Genomic DNA, 16,262 nt, shown 5'->3' on the forward strand with positions numbered 1-16,262 from the left:
CTTTTCTGACAAACAGAATCACTACTTTAAACAGAAACTAGCAAGCAACCACGAAGTCATTTGGTCCTTTACTTCACTGTATCCCACACTTTTTTCCTGGAGAAACTGGTGGCTTGTGGCTTAGACAGGTGCACTCTTCACTGGGTGAAAAACTGGCTGGACAGCTGAGCCCAGAGAGTCGTGGTGAATGGAGTCAAATCCAGTTGGCGGCCGGTCACAAGCAGTGTTCCCCAGGGCTCAGTTTTGGGGCCGGCCTTATTTAGTACCCTTATCGATGATCTAGATGAGGGGATTGAGTGCTCCCTCATCAAGTTTGCAGATGACACCAAGTTGGGCGGGAGTGTTGATCTGCTGGAGGGTCGGAAGGCTCTGCAGAGGGATCTGGACAGGCTGGATCGATGGGCCCAGGCCAATTGGATGAAGTTCAACAAGGCCCAGTGCCGAGTTCTACACTTTGGCCACAACAACCCCATGCAACGCTACAGGCTTGGGGACGAGTGGCTGGAAAGCTCCCCTGCAGAAAAGGACCTGGGTGTGTTGATTGACAGCCGTCTGAATATGAGCCAGCAGTGTGCCCAGGTGGCCAAGAAGGCCAACGGCATCCTGGCCTGTATCAGAAATAGTGTGGCCAGCAGGAGCAGGGAGGTGATCGTGCCCCTGTACTTGGCACTGGTGAGGCCGCACCTGGAATGCTGTGTTCAGTTTTGGGCCGCTCACTACAAGAAAGACATGGAGGTGCTGGAGCGTGTCCAGAGAAGGGCGACAAAGCTGGTGAGGGGTGTGGAGCACAAGTCTTATGAGGAGCAGCTGAGGGAACTGGGGTTGTTCAGTGTGGAGAAGAGGAGGCTGAGGGGAGACCTTATTGCTGTCTACAATTACCTGAAAGGGGGTTGCAGAGAGGTGGGTGTTGGTCTCTTCTCCCAGGTGACAAGTGATAGGACAAGAGGAAATGGCCTCAAGTTGCGCCAGGGGAGGTTTAGGTTGGATAGTAGGAAAAAATTCCTTACTGAGAGAGTGGTCAAGCATTGGAATAGGCTGCCCAGGGAGGTGGTGGAGTCACCATCACTGGAGGTGTTCAAAAAATGTGTAGATGTGGCATTGCGGGACATGTTTTAGTGGCCATGGTGGTGTTGGGTTGATGGTTGGCCTTGATGATCTTACAGGTCTTTTCCAACCTTAATGATTCTATGATTCATAGAATTTATTATTTGACACAAATTCTTAGATTTAAACTGCTGAACAGCTTCCCTGCAACCTGTGGGTCTTGAGGCATATCAATTAGTTGTCCCCACTTACATTGCTTTGGTTTGCATGACTGAATGGTCTCAGTACTCACCAACTGGAATCCTTCTGGATGAAATCAAACAAAAATATGCACTCCAGGAATAAACTTCAACAGTTAATGGTCATTTAGTCTATGTGACCAGACTAGATCTCGTTCAAAGTAAACACACCCTGCATTCTTGCCTCCTTCCCAAATGAGTACAGTTTGCATACCAGGGCCCCAGCACCAATTGTTTTGGTCTACAAACTTGTTCTTCTGGACTGTGTGACTTGCTAATGGAATCATTAGATCCATATGCCATTACATGAAATAATAATTTGGGGGAAAAAACCCAACACCATTAGACATACCATGTTCCTTTGCTTGAATTTTACTGCAGTAACAGTAAAATTCAATGTATGCCTTTAATATATTTCACATATATATCTATCTCTATCTATCTACAGACACAGACACTCATATGTCTTTAGCTCAGTTCTGTATGTGGAGATCCATGAGTATTATATGCTATAAATAACTAAAAACTGTAAATAACACTTTTTTTTCCACCTGTATTGTGCTTCTATGTAAGTGGCACAGCTATTAGAGCTGGCACACATCTACAGACACCAACTATTGGCATGTCCAATGCCTGGATGCACTGTGAAAGTGGCTGGAGACCAGGGTTATGAGGTTTGTAAGACAAGAAAGGAACCTGCATTTTACCACAACCCGAAAGAACAATTCATCCTATGCTCATGAACTAATCCCGTGCTAAATTAAGCAGGCCATTTCCACCAAGGAGTAGAGAGCTACATACCAAGCCTGCCACAGATGAGTTACAGACTGGTTGGTTGGTCTGTTACAGATAAATGATCTTTGTTTTTGAAAGAAAAGCCTGTAGGCTACTAACTTTCATTTTTATTGCCTGCTTGATGCTACTCAGATGTTTAACACATGTTCAGCAGGAAATGAAAGATACAGTCTGTGATTTACGACTGTCTAAATGCTGGAACCAGAACAGCAATTCTCTGTGTGGGCACAAGCAGGGCATGAATTTCCCTCTCCCCTCATTCCTCACTCATCATCTTCCTCTACCTTCCTAAAAAACAGAGGACTTAAAAAAACTCAGACTTTTACAATGCATTTTCATAACTAGCACTTTTAATGTATGAAAAAGGAGTTTTCAGTCCATTTTTTAATAACAGCATTATATTTATTTATTATACACACACATAAACATTTGCAAATACATAAAACTGAGAGTAACACCTACACTTGTACACAGCAGACAACAAAAGGTTAGCTTCTGCTCTATAGCCCTAACTTCTTTGTAAAAACATAACTTTCTGAAGACTAGGTGCTACTTGATATACTCAACATGTAGCAGAAGGTACCAGCAAACTATTCCTATCTCATGGGGAAATAATATCCTACAAGTAACTTTCAGCTTAACGTAGTACCCAACACATTCCATTTGATATCAACAGGTTTGTCTGTTTAATCTGAACAGACTCTGCTTTGACCAATCTATTACATTCCTGTCATTTTATCAATGAGTTGTTACATGGACTAACAGGCCATTTTAATTTATTTTCCCCTGAGTTTTAAAGATGGAAAAAATATAGAAAACAATTTTGTCGTGTTAACAAGCCATCAGAAGTAATAAATTAAGAGACTTAGCTATTCTGTTCTTATCTCACAATATGTAGGTATATAAAGAAACTAAACACAAAACACCAAGGAATATAGCTAAAGAGAGGACAGAATTTATCACTTAATCTTCAAGACATTCCTCTCAGGAAAAATACCAAACTGTACAGGAATTAGTGGGATTTTTTTCTAATACTTGTTTGTAAAGTGGGGAAGAGCACTAAGAGAAACTTCTTTTGCCTTGGGATCCCAAACTGTTGGTGCCTTTCGGAATCTGAACCTTCCTATGTAGGCAAGACATGGTAGAGATTGCAGACCAAAAAGTACTGAAAAACTTGCCTGACTCCTTAATTATTAGGTATTAATTATCTCAGCAGTGAGCTAATAAATTGCTAAACAACCTTATCTCAATTATCGCTTCAGTTATGATGTGGGTCTCTGTGAGAGACAGTATTGTATTGCAGTCTCAAGAGAAATAACTTAATGGAAGTACAATACTGAACTGTAACACTCAGATACATACCTTAAAAAAACAACAGACACTTGCAGTCATTCTCAGCTCACATTCATATTGCTTTAGTAAGGTAAGAGGTTGAAAACGTGAGTAGTTTTTCTTGATGGATACAGGTGAAAGGCTGTAACCAGGTAGGACTTCAAAGGCCACCAAGATTTGGCACCCAACTGAAAAAATCAAGTTAGTCTAAAAACTATATTTTCTAGCAGAGTGGGACTCAAAGGTTCATGTATTGTGTCTACATGACACAGGACTCATTGCGCAACTCATTGCACAAACAAACCCATCTACAGCCAAATTCTCAGCCCTTGATGCTTTGAAACACGTATGTGTCTTTAAGTAAGCTGCCAAAAATCAAATCTAATTGTTCTGTGCCTCAGTTTCCACACAATATAAAATGGAAATAAGTACAATGGCCTCCTGGAAATCACCTAGGCTGCTATGTAAGAACTCCTGGTTATTGCTAAAGACGAAGCTGTATGTTACCCTATAGTTACACAATTTCAAAATCAGTTGTGGCCATGGCACACTACCCAGAATAAATAGGCAACCTTCTGAATTTCCTTGCATAAAAACTAAGAATGCTTTTCCAAAAGCCAATATGAGGACATGAGGATAGCACACATTATAAAGTCTCAGCTGTTGGATTTACAAAAACACAAGTCAGGTGGAAGTATAAAAATACAGATCTCTACATTCTACTAAAATACAGTCATGTTTCTACAACAGAGTAAGCAGCATCACTACACACAAAATATCTATCCTAAGAACTGCAGGCACATGTTAAACTACCTCAATTAACTATACAGACAAACAGACCTACAAGACAATTTCTGAATGGGGAGCAGCAAGTGGCAGATTGCCCATACAAAACATTACATTTATTAGAGTTTATGAAGTTAAGTCATATGAATGTGTTATCTGCATTTGCTTTCTTCAGAAAATTAAACTGCAGTTGTTATGCAAAAATGTTATGTCCTCTATGTGAATGGCCCATACTCTACAAAAGGCAACTGGAGTGGGTTAGAGGCAAATGAAGTTGCACAAATCATCATAACAAAATATTTAAATAGCCAACATGGAACAGATGTAGAAGACCACATATTTTAAAGCGAACTTTACCAATACAGTGGCATGGCAGGAAGGAGAAGATACTCACAAATGCAAGATGTACTTACCAGCTTGTGACTGGAACTGGAGCAAGGCACTGTTGTATCCCAGCGTAATTAACATAGATTGTTTTGCCACACGACAGTATTCAGTGTCTCTGTTAACCAAGCATTTAAACACACAGACTCCATCAGCTGAAGGGAAAAAAATACTTTAGAAAACTTTTAGCAGTTAAAACCAAAACCATATAAAGAGCTAGAAGTCTCTTCTGATTAACAATGTACATAAGCATGTATCTGAAGTACACAGCTTGGTGAATATACGCTTTCTCTAACATGTTGTTTCTTAAGCCAATTTTCCAGTGACCTACAGTTTCCATCTCACTTATCATCCATAGTTTCTTGAAGTTGTCCTGTGCCCATGGCAGGGGAGTTGGAACTAGATGATCTTTAAGGTCCCTTCCAACCCAAACCATTCTGTGATTCTATGATTGTATCAATGCTTTTTTTTTTTTTTTTTTTTTTTTTTTGGTACTGGAGGCCCGAAATGGGATGTTTATTCAGCCTGGAGATGGCTTTGGGGGGACCTAACACCATGTGGAGGTTTTTGAGAAGATGGAGCCAGGCTCTTTACTGAGGTGGCCAGTAGGAGAATGTGAGACAGGGGTGTAGCTAAAGCAGAGGGTCTATCACCCTATTAAAGCAGAAGCACACTAAACAGATATGGACTTGTTTTGAACTCAGACATAAGAAGAGCTTCTGCTACTACATTATCTTTAAAAAAAACCCCAAACAACTATTTTCTAAGAGAGCTGAGGGTAAGCCAAAAGATTGCAATTCATAAACAAAGGTGAAATTAATAAACTACAATATGCATTGTTCATACTCAGGACAGTGGTAGAGTGGCCCCAAACATAAGGCAGTAACATTCTATTCTTCAGTGCAGCTCCTTGAAATAAGACGCCAGACCACGAATTACATGTCCTGGTGTATATTTTATTTTATTTACAATACAAACAGGAGGGTCCCAAGGACATTTCCTTTACCCTTGTTCCAAAAGTCAGCACTAAAAAAAAAATTTAAAAAATTATTCTCTATTAAGCCTATGGGAACAGGTCACATACAGCACCTTCTCTGTTGGTGAGAAAAATTAGTTCCTTTCCATAAGTTTTTATGTTTATTCAACATGTGAAACAGATTTTACCAGCATTTACTACAAGGACTCTCTTTTTGCTTCTTCCTACTATGCTGTCGTGCATATAGATACAACCTTACAACTGAAATGGATTCATAAGAAATGTGCCATGAATCTATGTAATTTCAAAATCTGTGGAATCATACAGGTTGTCTTAGCAGGGTTTAAGAAAGAATTTAAGAAAATGAAATAGAAAAAAAACCTGCATTTCATTCAGAAACAAAAAAAAGAACCCTTGGTACTTTTTTTTTTTAAAAAAAGTCCTCATAATAACTAATATTCAAACAACAGATAATAAACCCGTCACCACTTTTGCAGCTTTGACTACCTAGTGTTCAAGGGCACAAATGTTTCTGAACAATTTCTCTCAAAGAAAATCAAGGTTTCCAAGTCTAGAGATCAAGCAGACACCTCTTCTCCTAACTATGTCACGGTCTACTGCATACAGCACCTTTCATGCAGAACACTACAAAAAGCTTTACAAAAATCAAGAATAGCTGCTCAGAAGAAAACCAAGCATATGGCTAGCATTTCACATGATACATACTAACAGTAAATAGAAAATGTCTACGAAGTTTTTTGTCTAAGTAAAACAGACTTAGTGGACATAGCCTGAAGTGACTCCGTCAAAATTCAAACACAGCAAACGTAAATAACTGAAGTTTGCAAAAAATCCATTCACAAACAAGAACACAAGAGGCTGAAAGGTCAGCCATACCCCGAGGGGCAGGGGGGAAAAGATAGAAATTGTCTTTTCACTTAAATTTACTGACCAATGGATACTCTGTTTAACCAATAATCAAAGAAAGATTTTAGAAGTACGAAACTCAGATAGTATGTGTGGCATTTCTGAAAGAATACAGCAGCATTTCCTTAAATAGACTGACACCTGGCTTTCCTAGACAGGCCCTATTCCAGTCCCATTTCTGGAGAAGCATGGTTTATGCAGCTGTGCTGACTGGCAATCCCATGGCTCCTAATTTTTGAACTCTTCATCTGATTAAAATCAAACTTGGCTGACTTGCCAAAACCATGGTGTTCCTGCAAGCTGCATAAAAAGGGTGACTGAATAAACATGAGAGGCACAGTGTGCCATTCTTGCTGAAGGAAATGATGAGACATGCTTAATAGCTATGTTTTCTTCTCAGCTCATGCACGAGTCAACTCGCGTCAACCACTGCTGGTTGTACATGAACAGGAGATGGAAGATTCATAATCATGCATAGCAGTGGAGTAACTTTAAGCAATCACAGAAAAGGTTGGGACAGAGAGAAGGAGGAAGCTGTGAAGTAACAGTGGGAAAGGATGAGGAAGACACTAGGATAGATGTAAACAAATCAGTTGAAGTAAAACCTTCATTAGTTCTGCCATTCATGGAATAATTTGTTTTATTTAGAGATGCTAGCCAAGACAGCCTCTCAACAGGCTTTATAATAATGTGTGAACGAAGTCTCATGGTGCTCCTCTGCATTCATTACATTAGGTGATATTGTACCATGAAGAGAGCCTGAAACCCTCCTGGCCCGCCCCCCTCCCTCATCCCCCCCCCCCAAATTCTGCAACAGGACAAAGTATAGATCCAGTGTCTGCTGATCCTGTACTTCAACCACAAAAAGATCTCTGAATCAAATCCAACTTCAAATCAGAACTAACAAATCACAACTTCATCGCAAGAGAAAGGTATTTACACTGTATCTACATCAGTTTACTTTAAGATCACTTGCTTTACTGATTCTGAGTCTGTATGTTCAGGACCCTAAACTTTCTCAAAGAATGGTAAAAGAGTCTCCTGCAGAAAGTCCCAAAGCCATTTTTCTAAAGTTATGCAGCATGAGTCCTGCACACAGTGAGAGCTCCTTTCTCACACACAAAACACTTCTGGAAAACCAATCCACTTACTGTAAGATCCTTAAAAATGTATAGCTAAGAAATAAACTTTTATCCCCCCCAAAAGTGCTAGTTTCCTCAGAATCTAATATTGGAAACACAACAGATGCAGTGGGTGTCCATATTGCATAACCTATTAGGCATTAGAAAACATATTTTTAATCATACAACCTACCCTCTTCTGGATAAAAATACATGCCTCCAGAGCATCTCATTACCACTACCAAAGCGGTCAATCATCACATTTAGGAGTTTGTTCACACAGAGGGTGATTACTGTACAGTAATCACAGGGCACCCTTGCCAGAAACTTCTGCTGACAACCACCCTCCTGTAATCCTGTCTTACTTCCATCTTACTTTCAGTGTAGATTGATGAATGTAACTAGGCTTGTGCAGCCAGTTATCAGCTACTCTGAACAATAAATATACCATTCCAAAGTATCACAGAATGCTTTGGGTTGGAAGGGACCTTTAAAGGTCATCTAGCTCCAACTCCCCTGCCATGGGAAGGGATATTATTCCACTAGGCCAGGTTGCTCAAAGCCCTGTCCAACTGGACCTTGAATACTTCCAGGCATGTGGTAGCTACAACTTCTCTGGGCAACCTGTTCCAGTGTTTCACCACCCTCATAGTAAAGAATTTATTCCTTATATCTAATCTAAATCCACCCTTTTTCAGTTTAAAACCATTACCCCTCATCCTATCACAACAGGCCCTACTAAAAAATCTGTCCCCATCTTTCTCTAAGCCCCCTTTAAGTACTGAAAGGCCGCAATAAGGTCTGCCCAGAGCTTTCTCTTCTCCAGGCTGAACAACCCCAACTCTCTCAGCCTTTCCTCATAGGAGAGGTGTTCCATCCCTCTGATCATTTTTGTGACCGTCCTCTGGACCCACTCTAACAGGTCCATGTCCATGTCCTTCTTGTGCTGTACTTTAACATGGAGCTGCTGCGCACTTACGGCAGCCCATTCCCCTTAGAGGTGTCATGGGAAGAGCTCATTTTTCCTTACAACTTTTGAAGGCTATTTTTTCATTTGAAAGACTGGGCCTTCAGTTAAGAATTACCCGTGGTTTTTTTTTTCCTGTGAGTTGTAATTCAGCAACTATCACGTAGCAAACATTTTGTCAAAAAGTTACTTAAAATATTATTTTTCCAGACCAAATTTTGGTATAAACATTTACATTTTTCTCAAATACAGCAACGGGAGTGTAACCAGATAGGGAGAGTCCAATCCTGACTAATAAGTGACTGTGTTGCGGAAAGACTACAATGGTATTGGTCTAAAGTTCAAAGCTAAGCATGTCTCAAAGTAGTTACAAAAATACATCTGTACTTTTAACACTGATTAATTTTGAAGTACTAGTCATAGCAGTATTAGGCAAAAAAAAAAGATGTATTACTCCAATTTTGGGTGCATGTTAAGAGAATGGAATATGGCACTCAGAAATTTTCACTTCCAGCTGTCACTTAAATATTCCTACAACACACATTTACACTGACTGAGCTAACGGCCATTTTGGAATCAACTCAATGAACAGTTTGTTCCAAAGTCTCTCGCTCATCATGTCTTCTGCCATGTTATCAGTTGCCAATTACAATTAATATATCATAGTTAAGCCCTAAGTATAGTGAAATCAATTGTATGCTAAACTTAGAATATTCTACATGTTCATGGGAGCTCCTGTGGATGTTGCCCACGTATTTTCTGACCTGTAGGGAACAGAGGGCAAACATCCAGATGCTGGAATGTTTCCTCCTGCCAGTCTGTAAACCAGGTAGTACAACAGCATCAGTAAAAATGTATTTGTCATGTACAGATCTGTACAGGTCTTTCTTCACCTTGACAGACAAGCAGCATAATGCTGTGTTATTTCAGAACAAGAACAAAAGACAGAAAAGCACCAGACTCTGTATCAGGACTCAAGGCAATAGAGACGGCAGCCAGTGTCATACCCTGCAGAAGTACTGGAAGGTGAGGGCATTACTTTTTTTTTTTCTCCCTCAGTTAAAATGGAAAAAGAAAATAACACACTTCAAACTCAGTACACAGAATCAATACCACTTCAATTTGTTGCTTTTGCATCGCACTGAATATGACAGCTCACTGCACAGCTGCAACAGTCAACGACTACACAAGACTTTACTAGGACTAGTAGGTTGTTATTGCACTGAGGTGGACAAGGCCATTGCTGATAGCACTGCTTTTCTACTCGCAGATACCAGAAATTCTCCATGATAACCTCAATTTCCTCAGCCTGACTTTTAAAATAATTTCACATCCATTTCGGGTGGAGCACAGTCTATGCACCACTGAAAAAATGAGGCCTACTTCCCCTATAGGCCCTATGTTCACTCTCTCATTAGGATACATTTCAGGATACTCTTAGGACACACTTCACTGCATAAAAACCCAGTTTGTAAAAGGGTTTATAATTTTACCGTAAACAGGAGAAACAAAACCGTTGAAGAAACCCCCTCACTTCCCACCTACTGGAACATCTACAGAATGGCACAGTAACTTTAAGTTAAGCTTCGGGGGGAAACTCAGCATTTCAGAACAGCATGGCTTTTGCTTTTAAAGGACACACAAAACTTACATGGTTTAAAGGCAACATAAGCAGGACTCTCAAATCCTAAACAGTGCTCCAAGGAACTGGAAGGAATTCCCTGGACAGAGCCTGTTACTCCCACCCAGCCTTAAGAGAGTTGAATTCTCTTTGCTTTTCCCTCTCACTTTATTTGTCTTAAATACAGAGTCATTTTTAGTTTTTATGCCTTTTTCATTTTAAGTTGTTCAATGCCATCATGCACCACTGTGTGACTTAGCACCAGGTGGGATGCCGTCCTCCACTGGGCCAGGCGCATCACGGAAGCAGAGAGGAAGCCCAAGCAAGGAGGCTGTGTGAACACTGCCTTGGAGATTGCCTAGCTGCAGGAGCCCTGGTGCTAGAATGACATGTTTTCACTCAAAATCTTCCCACTTTGTTTACAGCAAGAGAAAATAGTGTAGCAAGGCACAAGGGTGTAAGAAGTTTTTATTAGGTCTGATGTTAATTACAAGAGTTTTCTCCATTCCAGTGGCATTCTCCCCTTCCCAGGCATCTCTCTTCTTATCAGCCTAGACTTCATGGTGGCAAACAAATATGACGCATCTAGGTGTCCAAGCAAGCTCAACAATGATACGGTAAATCAGAGATAGACAGCATTATTATATCATCTTTTCTCACAAAAGTGTGCGAAGCTCCTTCTCTCCTCTACACAGAAAGAAACTCCTCTTCTATGTGTGATTTATCGCATTTACTGTATAATCTTTGAAATACTATGCTCCTGATTAAAAGCTTAAAAGTTTAAAAAGTTATTGGGTTCACAACAGGAGAAAAAAAACACACTACGGAATTTGTCTTAGACTACTATTATTTCAACAGCAAAAATCCTTCAAGACTCAGACATATGCTTATTTAAACCAAATTGCAACAGCTGAAAGAATGTTCCATACAACTTACAACTAATTTCTTAAATTTATGAAACATAGTGAGTAAATGCAATAAAGGCTCGGGAATAAAAGGACATTAAATTAGGAAGAAAGAGGAACAAAGATTCATTTGATAATCTTACATACTCACTTGAAACTAATTCTTCTCTCCATAACTTTTCCTGATGTTGTTAGGTGATTGTACACAGTGGCTGTAGTGTAGTAACATGGTAGTGTGGCACAGTGTGGCTAGTCAGCAGGCAGTTTAAAATACAAGTATTGCACTATACCTGCTCTTCTAATAAAAAGAGAGAAAAAGTGTTCTGCCTCCTTTATCTGTATCAAGAACAACCACACTCAAAATGTCTAAAAAAGTTACCCTTTCACGTAAAGCAAGTAAGGAGAAAGAAAAGGTCTTCTGAGATTTATGCCTCGGAGCCTTGCCCAGTTAGCCATTATATTACCTTAATACTTCACTTGTTCAGAGCTTTAACATCAGTATCACTGTAGATAAAAAGTACTAAGATACTGTTTTGATGACAACAGAATAAAAGTGTTGTCAGTTTTATGCATATGAACTGGCTGCAACCTCAATGAGGAATACAAGCCTGAATTCTGTGTAATTTAAGCACAGGTGTGTTACTACATGGAGGCCTAGATTCTTTCAAGCTCAGAATAAACAGCTGCCCTGTTAGGTAACAAACAAGCACCATTTTCTTGCAAAAGGGGAGAGAAAAACCCCACAATCACAATCAATTAAAAAAAAGGAATTAATAAATGCAAATTTCAAGAGGAACTACGTATTTCATAGCATTATCTACTTCACAAACAACAAACAAGTCGAATCATTAGTGTAGTAAACTGATCTGATTAAATATATTCCTCTAAAATAAATACTTGCTAAATGATTTCTAGACAGAAAAATAACAACTGATTATTTTAAATCTTTTCCTTATTCAGCATACTTATAATAAAAAAAAGAGTTAGAAGTAATATTTTTAGAAGTACCAAAGTCTCCCTCCTTTGCTCCTCTTCAAAATTGGTAAGGTTTTCCTTGGCAGAAAGCCCTGGGATTAAGAGTCTGAAAAGAAATATGCCAAAGCCTGGAAATGGGGAGAGGGGCTTGGATGAACCCAGGTAAAAAGAAAACAAAGGAACAAGCTCTGCAAAATTTCACTTTAACAGCTCAGTGCTCAATGATAACTGAAATGAAAACCCCTTATCCTCTTGCTGGGAATACATCTAAGCAGTGGCTGTTTATTTGGAAAATAAATCTACCTTGCAGATACCTGTACCTACCGATAGATGCCTTCTACAGAATTAAGCACTAAATATTTACTTTTGTACTGCTCTTTCTCCAATTAAGATGTATTGAGAACTATTTAAAAACCATCTAAGTGGTTTTTAAGTACTTCCCAGGTACACACTTCTTGAAACTAACTGTTATTTAGCTAAAACATTTCATCACCAGAAAAGGCATTCGCCTCACAGAATGACTCTTCATAAATGTAAGAACTCTTCCATGGAATGTAAGATTTAACAGTTGCTGGTGTTTCCTTACCAGTTCTCCTCGTCCTGTCCCGCATGACAAAATATTTTTCCTTTAAGATTTGCCTGGCCTTTGTGATTAAGAGGAAGAAGTTGTTTACATTAATTTAATAATTACTGCTAATCAGCTTTAGAACAAAGATAACCTGACGCAGTTATCTACTCCTATATGCCTTTCAGTCAGGTTTTTTTGTTCCCTACCCCCGTATCCCATTTTGAAAACAGATCAGCACCTACTGCATGCAGAAGGCTAATGCCAAAAACGAATTTCCAAGCAATTCACATCTTTCAAGATCAACTCGTCTCTTGCCATTGACGCAAATACAAAATGAAAGAAATACAGCCCCACGAATAGTGGACTTCAAATGCGCCTGCTTACTAATTACCTGTATCACACCGGCCTTTTCTTCAGCTTCTTCAGCTGATTCATGACACCCTTTAAAACACCAAAAACAACAAAGAATGTTTACCCAACACAACAAAGTGCAATGTAAGCATCCCTCAGTAAGAGTTAACCAAAGCTGGTACACTCAGACAGCAAAAGACATCTTCCAAAGACACTGAGTCAAATCTGGAAGTTACCTACAGGCAACACAGTTTTGAGTTAATCTGTAATCTGACCTTTGAAGGCATAGCTGTTTTTTACTGTGCACCTGTCAGGGTGCTGGTCTGTCAAACTCAAAACAGGGTTCTGCCTTTATCTGCAGTCATGCAGCTTAATGAATAAAACATGTAATCACAAGCAGCTCAAGAGTCACCAATCACAAGCAGTGTAAAAAGAATACTGTGGTACAGAACAATTAGTGCCAATTTTGAAAGAGTAGTCCTATTTATTCCATCAGCCTCCAGAAGATTAAGTGCCATGTTGCAATAACAAGAGACTAGAACAAGTCTCCTGTTCTAATTACTGGTGTAACTGACACATCCAAGTTTCAAAAGCATAACTCAGTTTATAAAAAAAAACTTGAGACAGGAGTACAAGTTGATATTCAGAATCATGGGCTCTAATATTTTTCTGATAACGCAAGCCACCTCATCCAAACACCCACCTCTTCCTGTAATCTCACTAGTGCTACTCCTCTAAGTATACTGCACCATTTAAAGCCTCATACATGACTAAAACTGGCACCCAGAAGGTGTAAAGAACCTCTGTGACATGGATTCACAATGGTGATGATTTAGGACAACTGCCGTCTTGGTATCCTGACTGTCTTGGATGTAGTTTGTAAGGCAGTCAGAGCTCAAGCAAATATTCTAAAATAACCACCATGGGACTGTGATTTGAGGCACAGAATAGGAGATCTACTTTAATCATACTACAGCAATCTTTAGAGAAATCAGATACTTTAAAAAAAGAATATTTATTTAGATAGATATTAAACTAGAAGTGTTTTGAGTCTGAGAAATTTATTTCTCAATTATACACTAGTATCTCTAAAAGTATTAAAGAGTTTCTTCTCTACAATAAACAGGCACACTTTCATTAACTTCAAATCAGCAAGTATTAATCTTGGACTACTGTTGTAAATCACGGCAGCTTACAGATACTCCATCAATAAAGCACTGGGCTTTCAAGTGAGATAGGATACAAAGAATACAATGGCAATGTATAAACTACTTCCTTGTACTTTTAAAGGACTTAGAGTAAGAAAATCAAGAATAGCATTTCATAATACCTCATACCACTAGTTGTAAATTGATTTTACACTGCTGGTGTCTACTCAGCTTGACATTTAATGAGTCAGTGCATCTCCTTCATTATACAAAAGCAGCTTGGACGGGAAGGGCCTGGTGTAAAGTTACCAGATTTGCAGAAAAGAGGCGGCCACACTTGTATTCTCACTTTGCGACTCCTTTTCTTTTCTAACTACAATATATATTTACTTTTACCTTATTTTTCCTAATTTTATGTCCACACATTTCTGAGACCATCATTAGATTTTAACTATAGTTTTACATAAACAAGACTTAAAAAGAATAAGCTACCAGAAAACTATCAAGGAAAAGTTGCGATGATATATGACTTTTGACCATTTGTATTTAAATTACAACCAAAAAAGGGATTGAAAAGCACAATATCCTCTGCATTGAAAAGCCCAATATACTCAGCAGCAGTATTTTTTAAAGAATTAGTGGGTGTATTTTATCTTTTTAAGCAGTGGTGACAGGGAGCAGGGAAGAAAGAAGCAATAGATGCAGACAAATTGTCAGTCATCACTAATTTTTACTGCCTTTACCTCCGTACCCTATGGTTAGCCACGTAGCCTGTTATTTTCAGCCATCTCCTTCTGCTGCTTCTAAAACAGCAGAAACATCTTATTTTATTACTTTATTATATATATTATATTTTAATTATACCTGATATATTTGAAGTAGTTTTCCCACTTCAGGAATGCTTTTTTTGCTTCACAAATGTTTTGAACATATTATTTAGCAAACATTTAACCAGACAACAAAGTCTTACTTCCTTTCTAGTCAGAAACGCACAGCCACTATGCATGGTAGAATGCCAAAGAATTAAAACCAGAATATAGTAACTAATAATGAAGATTGAAGAATTCTAGATTTGGACAAAAAAATTGGAACATCTTTCCATTAAATATTCCCTGCATGTGTTTTGAGCCTGTTACCACTCCATCTGCACCAACCCTGCCTTGCACTCATTTTATATCGTGCTACTTTGGAAATCAAGTAAGCAGACCTGCCTTTAGGAAAACTAAGTTTCTAATACAGCATTTCTGCTACAGTTTTGGAAGCCACTGTAGGGTCCAGGGCATATTTGGAACATTCCGTATGTGTGACAGTGTGAAATGAATGGAAAGCCTCCCTCTAGCACATACACTTTAGCTGCCAGAAGAACCTAGCATACAAGCAGCTGGCACTGAAATGATCAGGCCACCATGACCTCAGTGCAGGTGGTTTGCTTTCCAGATGTCTATTATTAAATAGTTGCAATTTGTTTTCTGGATAAAAAGAACCTGATTCTACGGACACATGCAGATGTAATGCCATCCTTGCTACCTCCACGAATACTGCCAACTGAAGTCAATGGCAACAAATCAGAGGTAAAATTACTAGTACATATTTTTGCAGGATAAGGATTTGTGCCTGACTCACTCAAAATTACAGAGGTAAACATAAACAGATGCAAGATTTTCAATTACACTTTCAGATGCAGAGACCTTGATTAATTTATAGATAGCATGTAAGATTATTGAAAGGAGAAAAAATTTATGTTTATATTTTCTTACCTCAAGATCCAAATATATTTACACACAGCTTCAGCTTCCCCTGCAGATTAAATAAATTAAAATTCACCACAGAAAATTCAAGATAGAACAGGAAAAGATCATAAACCCAAAAGAGTTAGCAATGGGACTGTCACTATGCCAACACAAACATGTACAAGCATCTGTGCAAGTAGGACTATGGCACTACTACTACATAGAAAGCCTTCCATGTATTAAAAAGCTAATTCAGTCATCTGTAGTACACCAAACAAAACAGCAGTGGCTTTTGGGGTACAAGAGACAGAAGTACAAGTCCACTGCACTAAATGCATTGCAGACTACAACTTTTGCCAGCTATGAAAACATCTTGTGATCCAAGTTTTCAGT

The 16,262-nt window shown here is 38.9% G+C and overlaps 1 protein-coding gene across 1 annotated transcript in view; it reads right to left on the reverse strand.

Moving 5' to 3' along the window:
* The window catches only part of LOC104253465 (histone-arginine methyltransferase CARM1), a 79,549-nt gene that overhangs the window by 54,064 nt on the left and 9,223 nt on the right, over window positions 1-16,262 (reverse strand). Inside the window, exons 2-3 of the mRNA XM_059833509.1 lie at window positions 12,929-13,081; window positions 4,610-4,735 (exon numbers count right to left, since the gene is read on the reverse strand). Of these exons, the coding sequence (XP_059689492.1) occupies window positions 4,610-4,735; window positions 12,929-13,081 (279 nt within the window). The remainder of the gene's footprint in view (window positions 1-4,609; window positions 4,736-12,928; window positions 13,082-16,262) is intronic.

This window comes from Gavia stellata, chromosome Z, assembly GCF_030936135.1.
Source record: "Gavia stellata isolate bGavSte3 chromosome Z, bGavSte3.hap2, whole genome shotgun sequence".
Classification (NCBI taxonomy): Eukaryota; Metazoa; Chordata; class Aves; order Gaviiformes; family Gaviidae; genus Gavia; species Gavia stellata.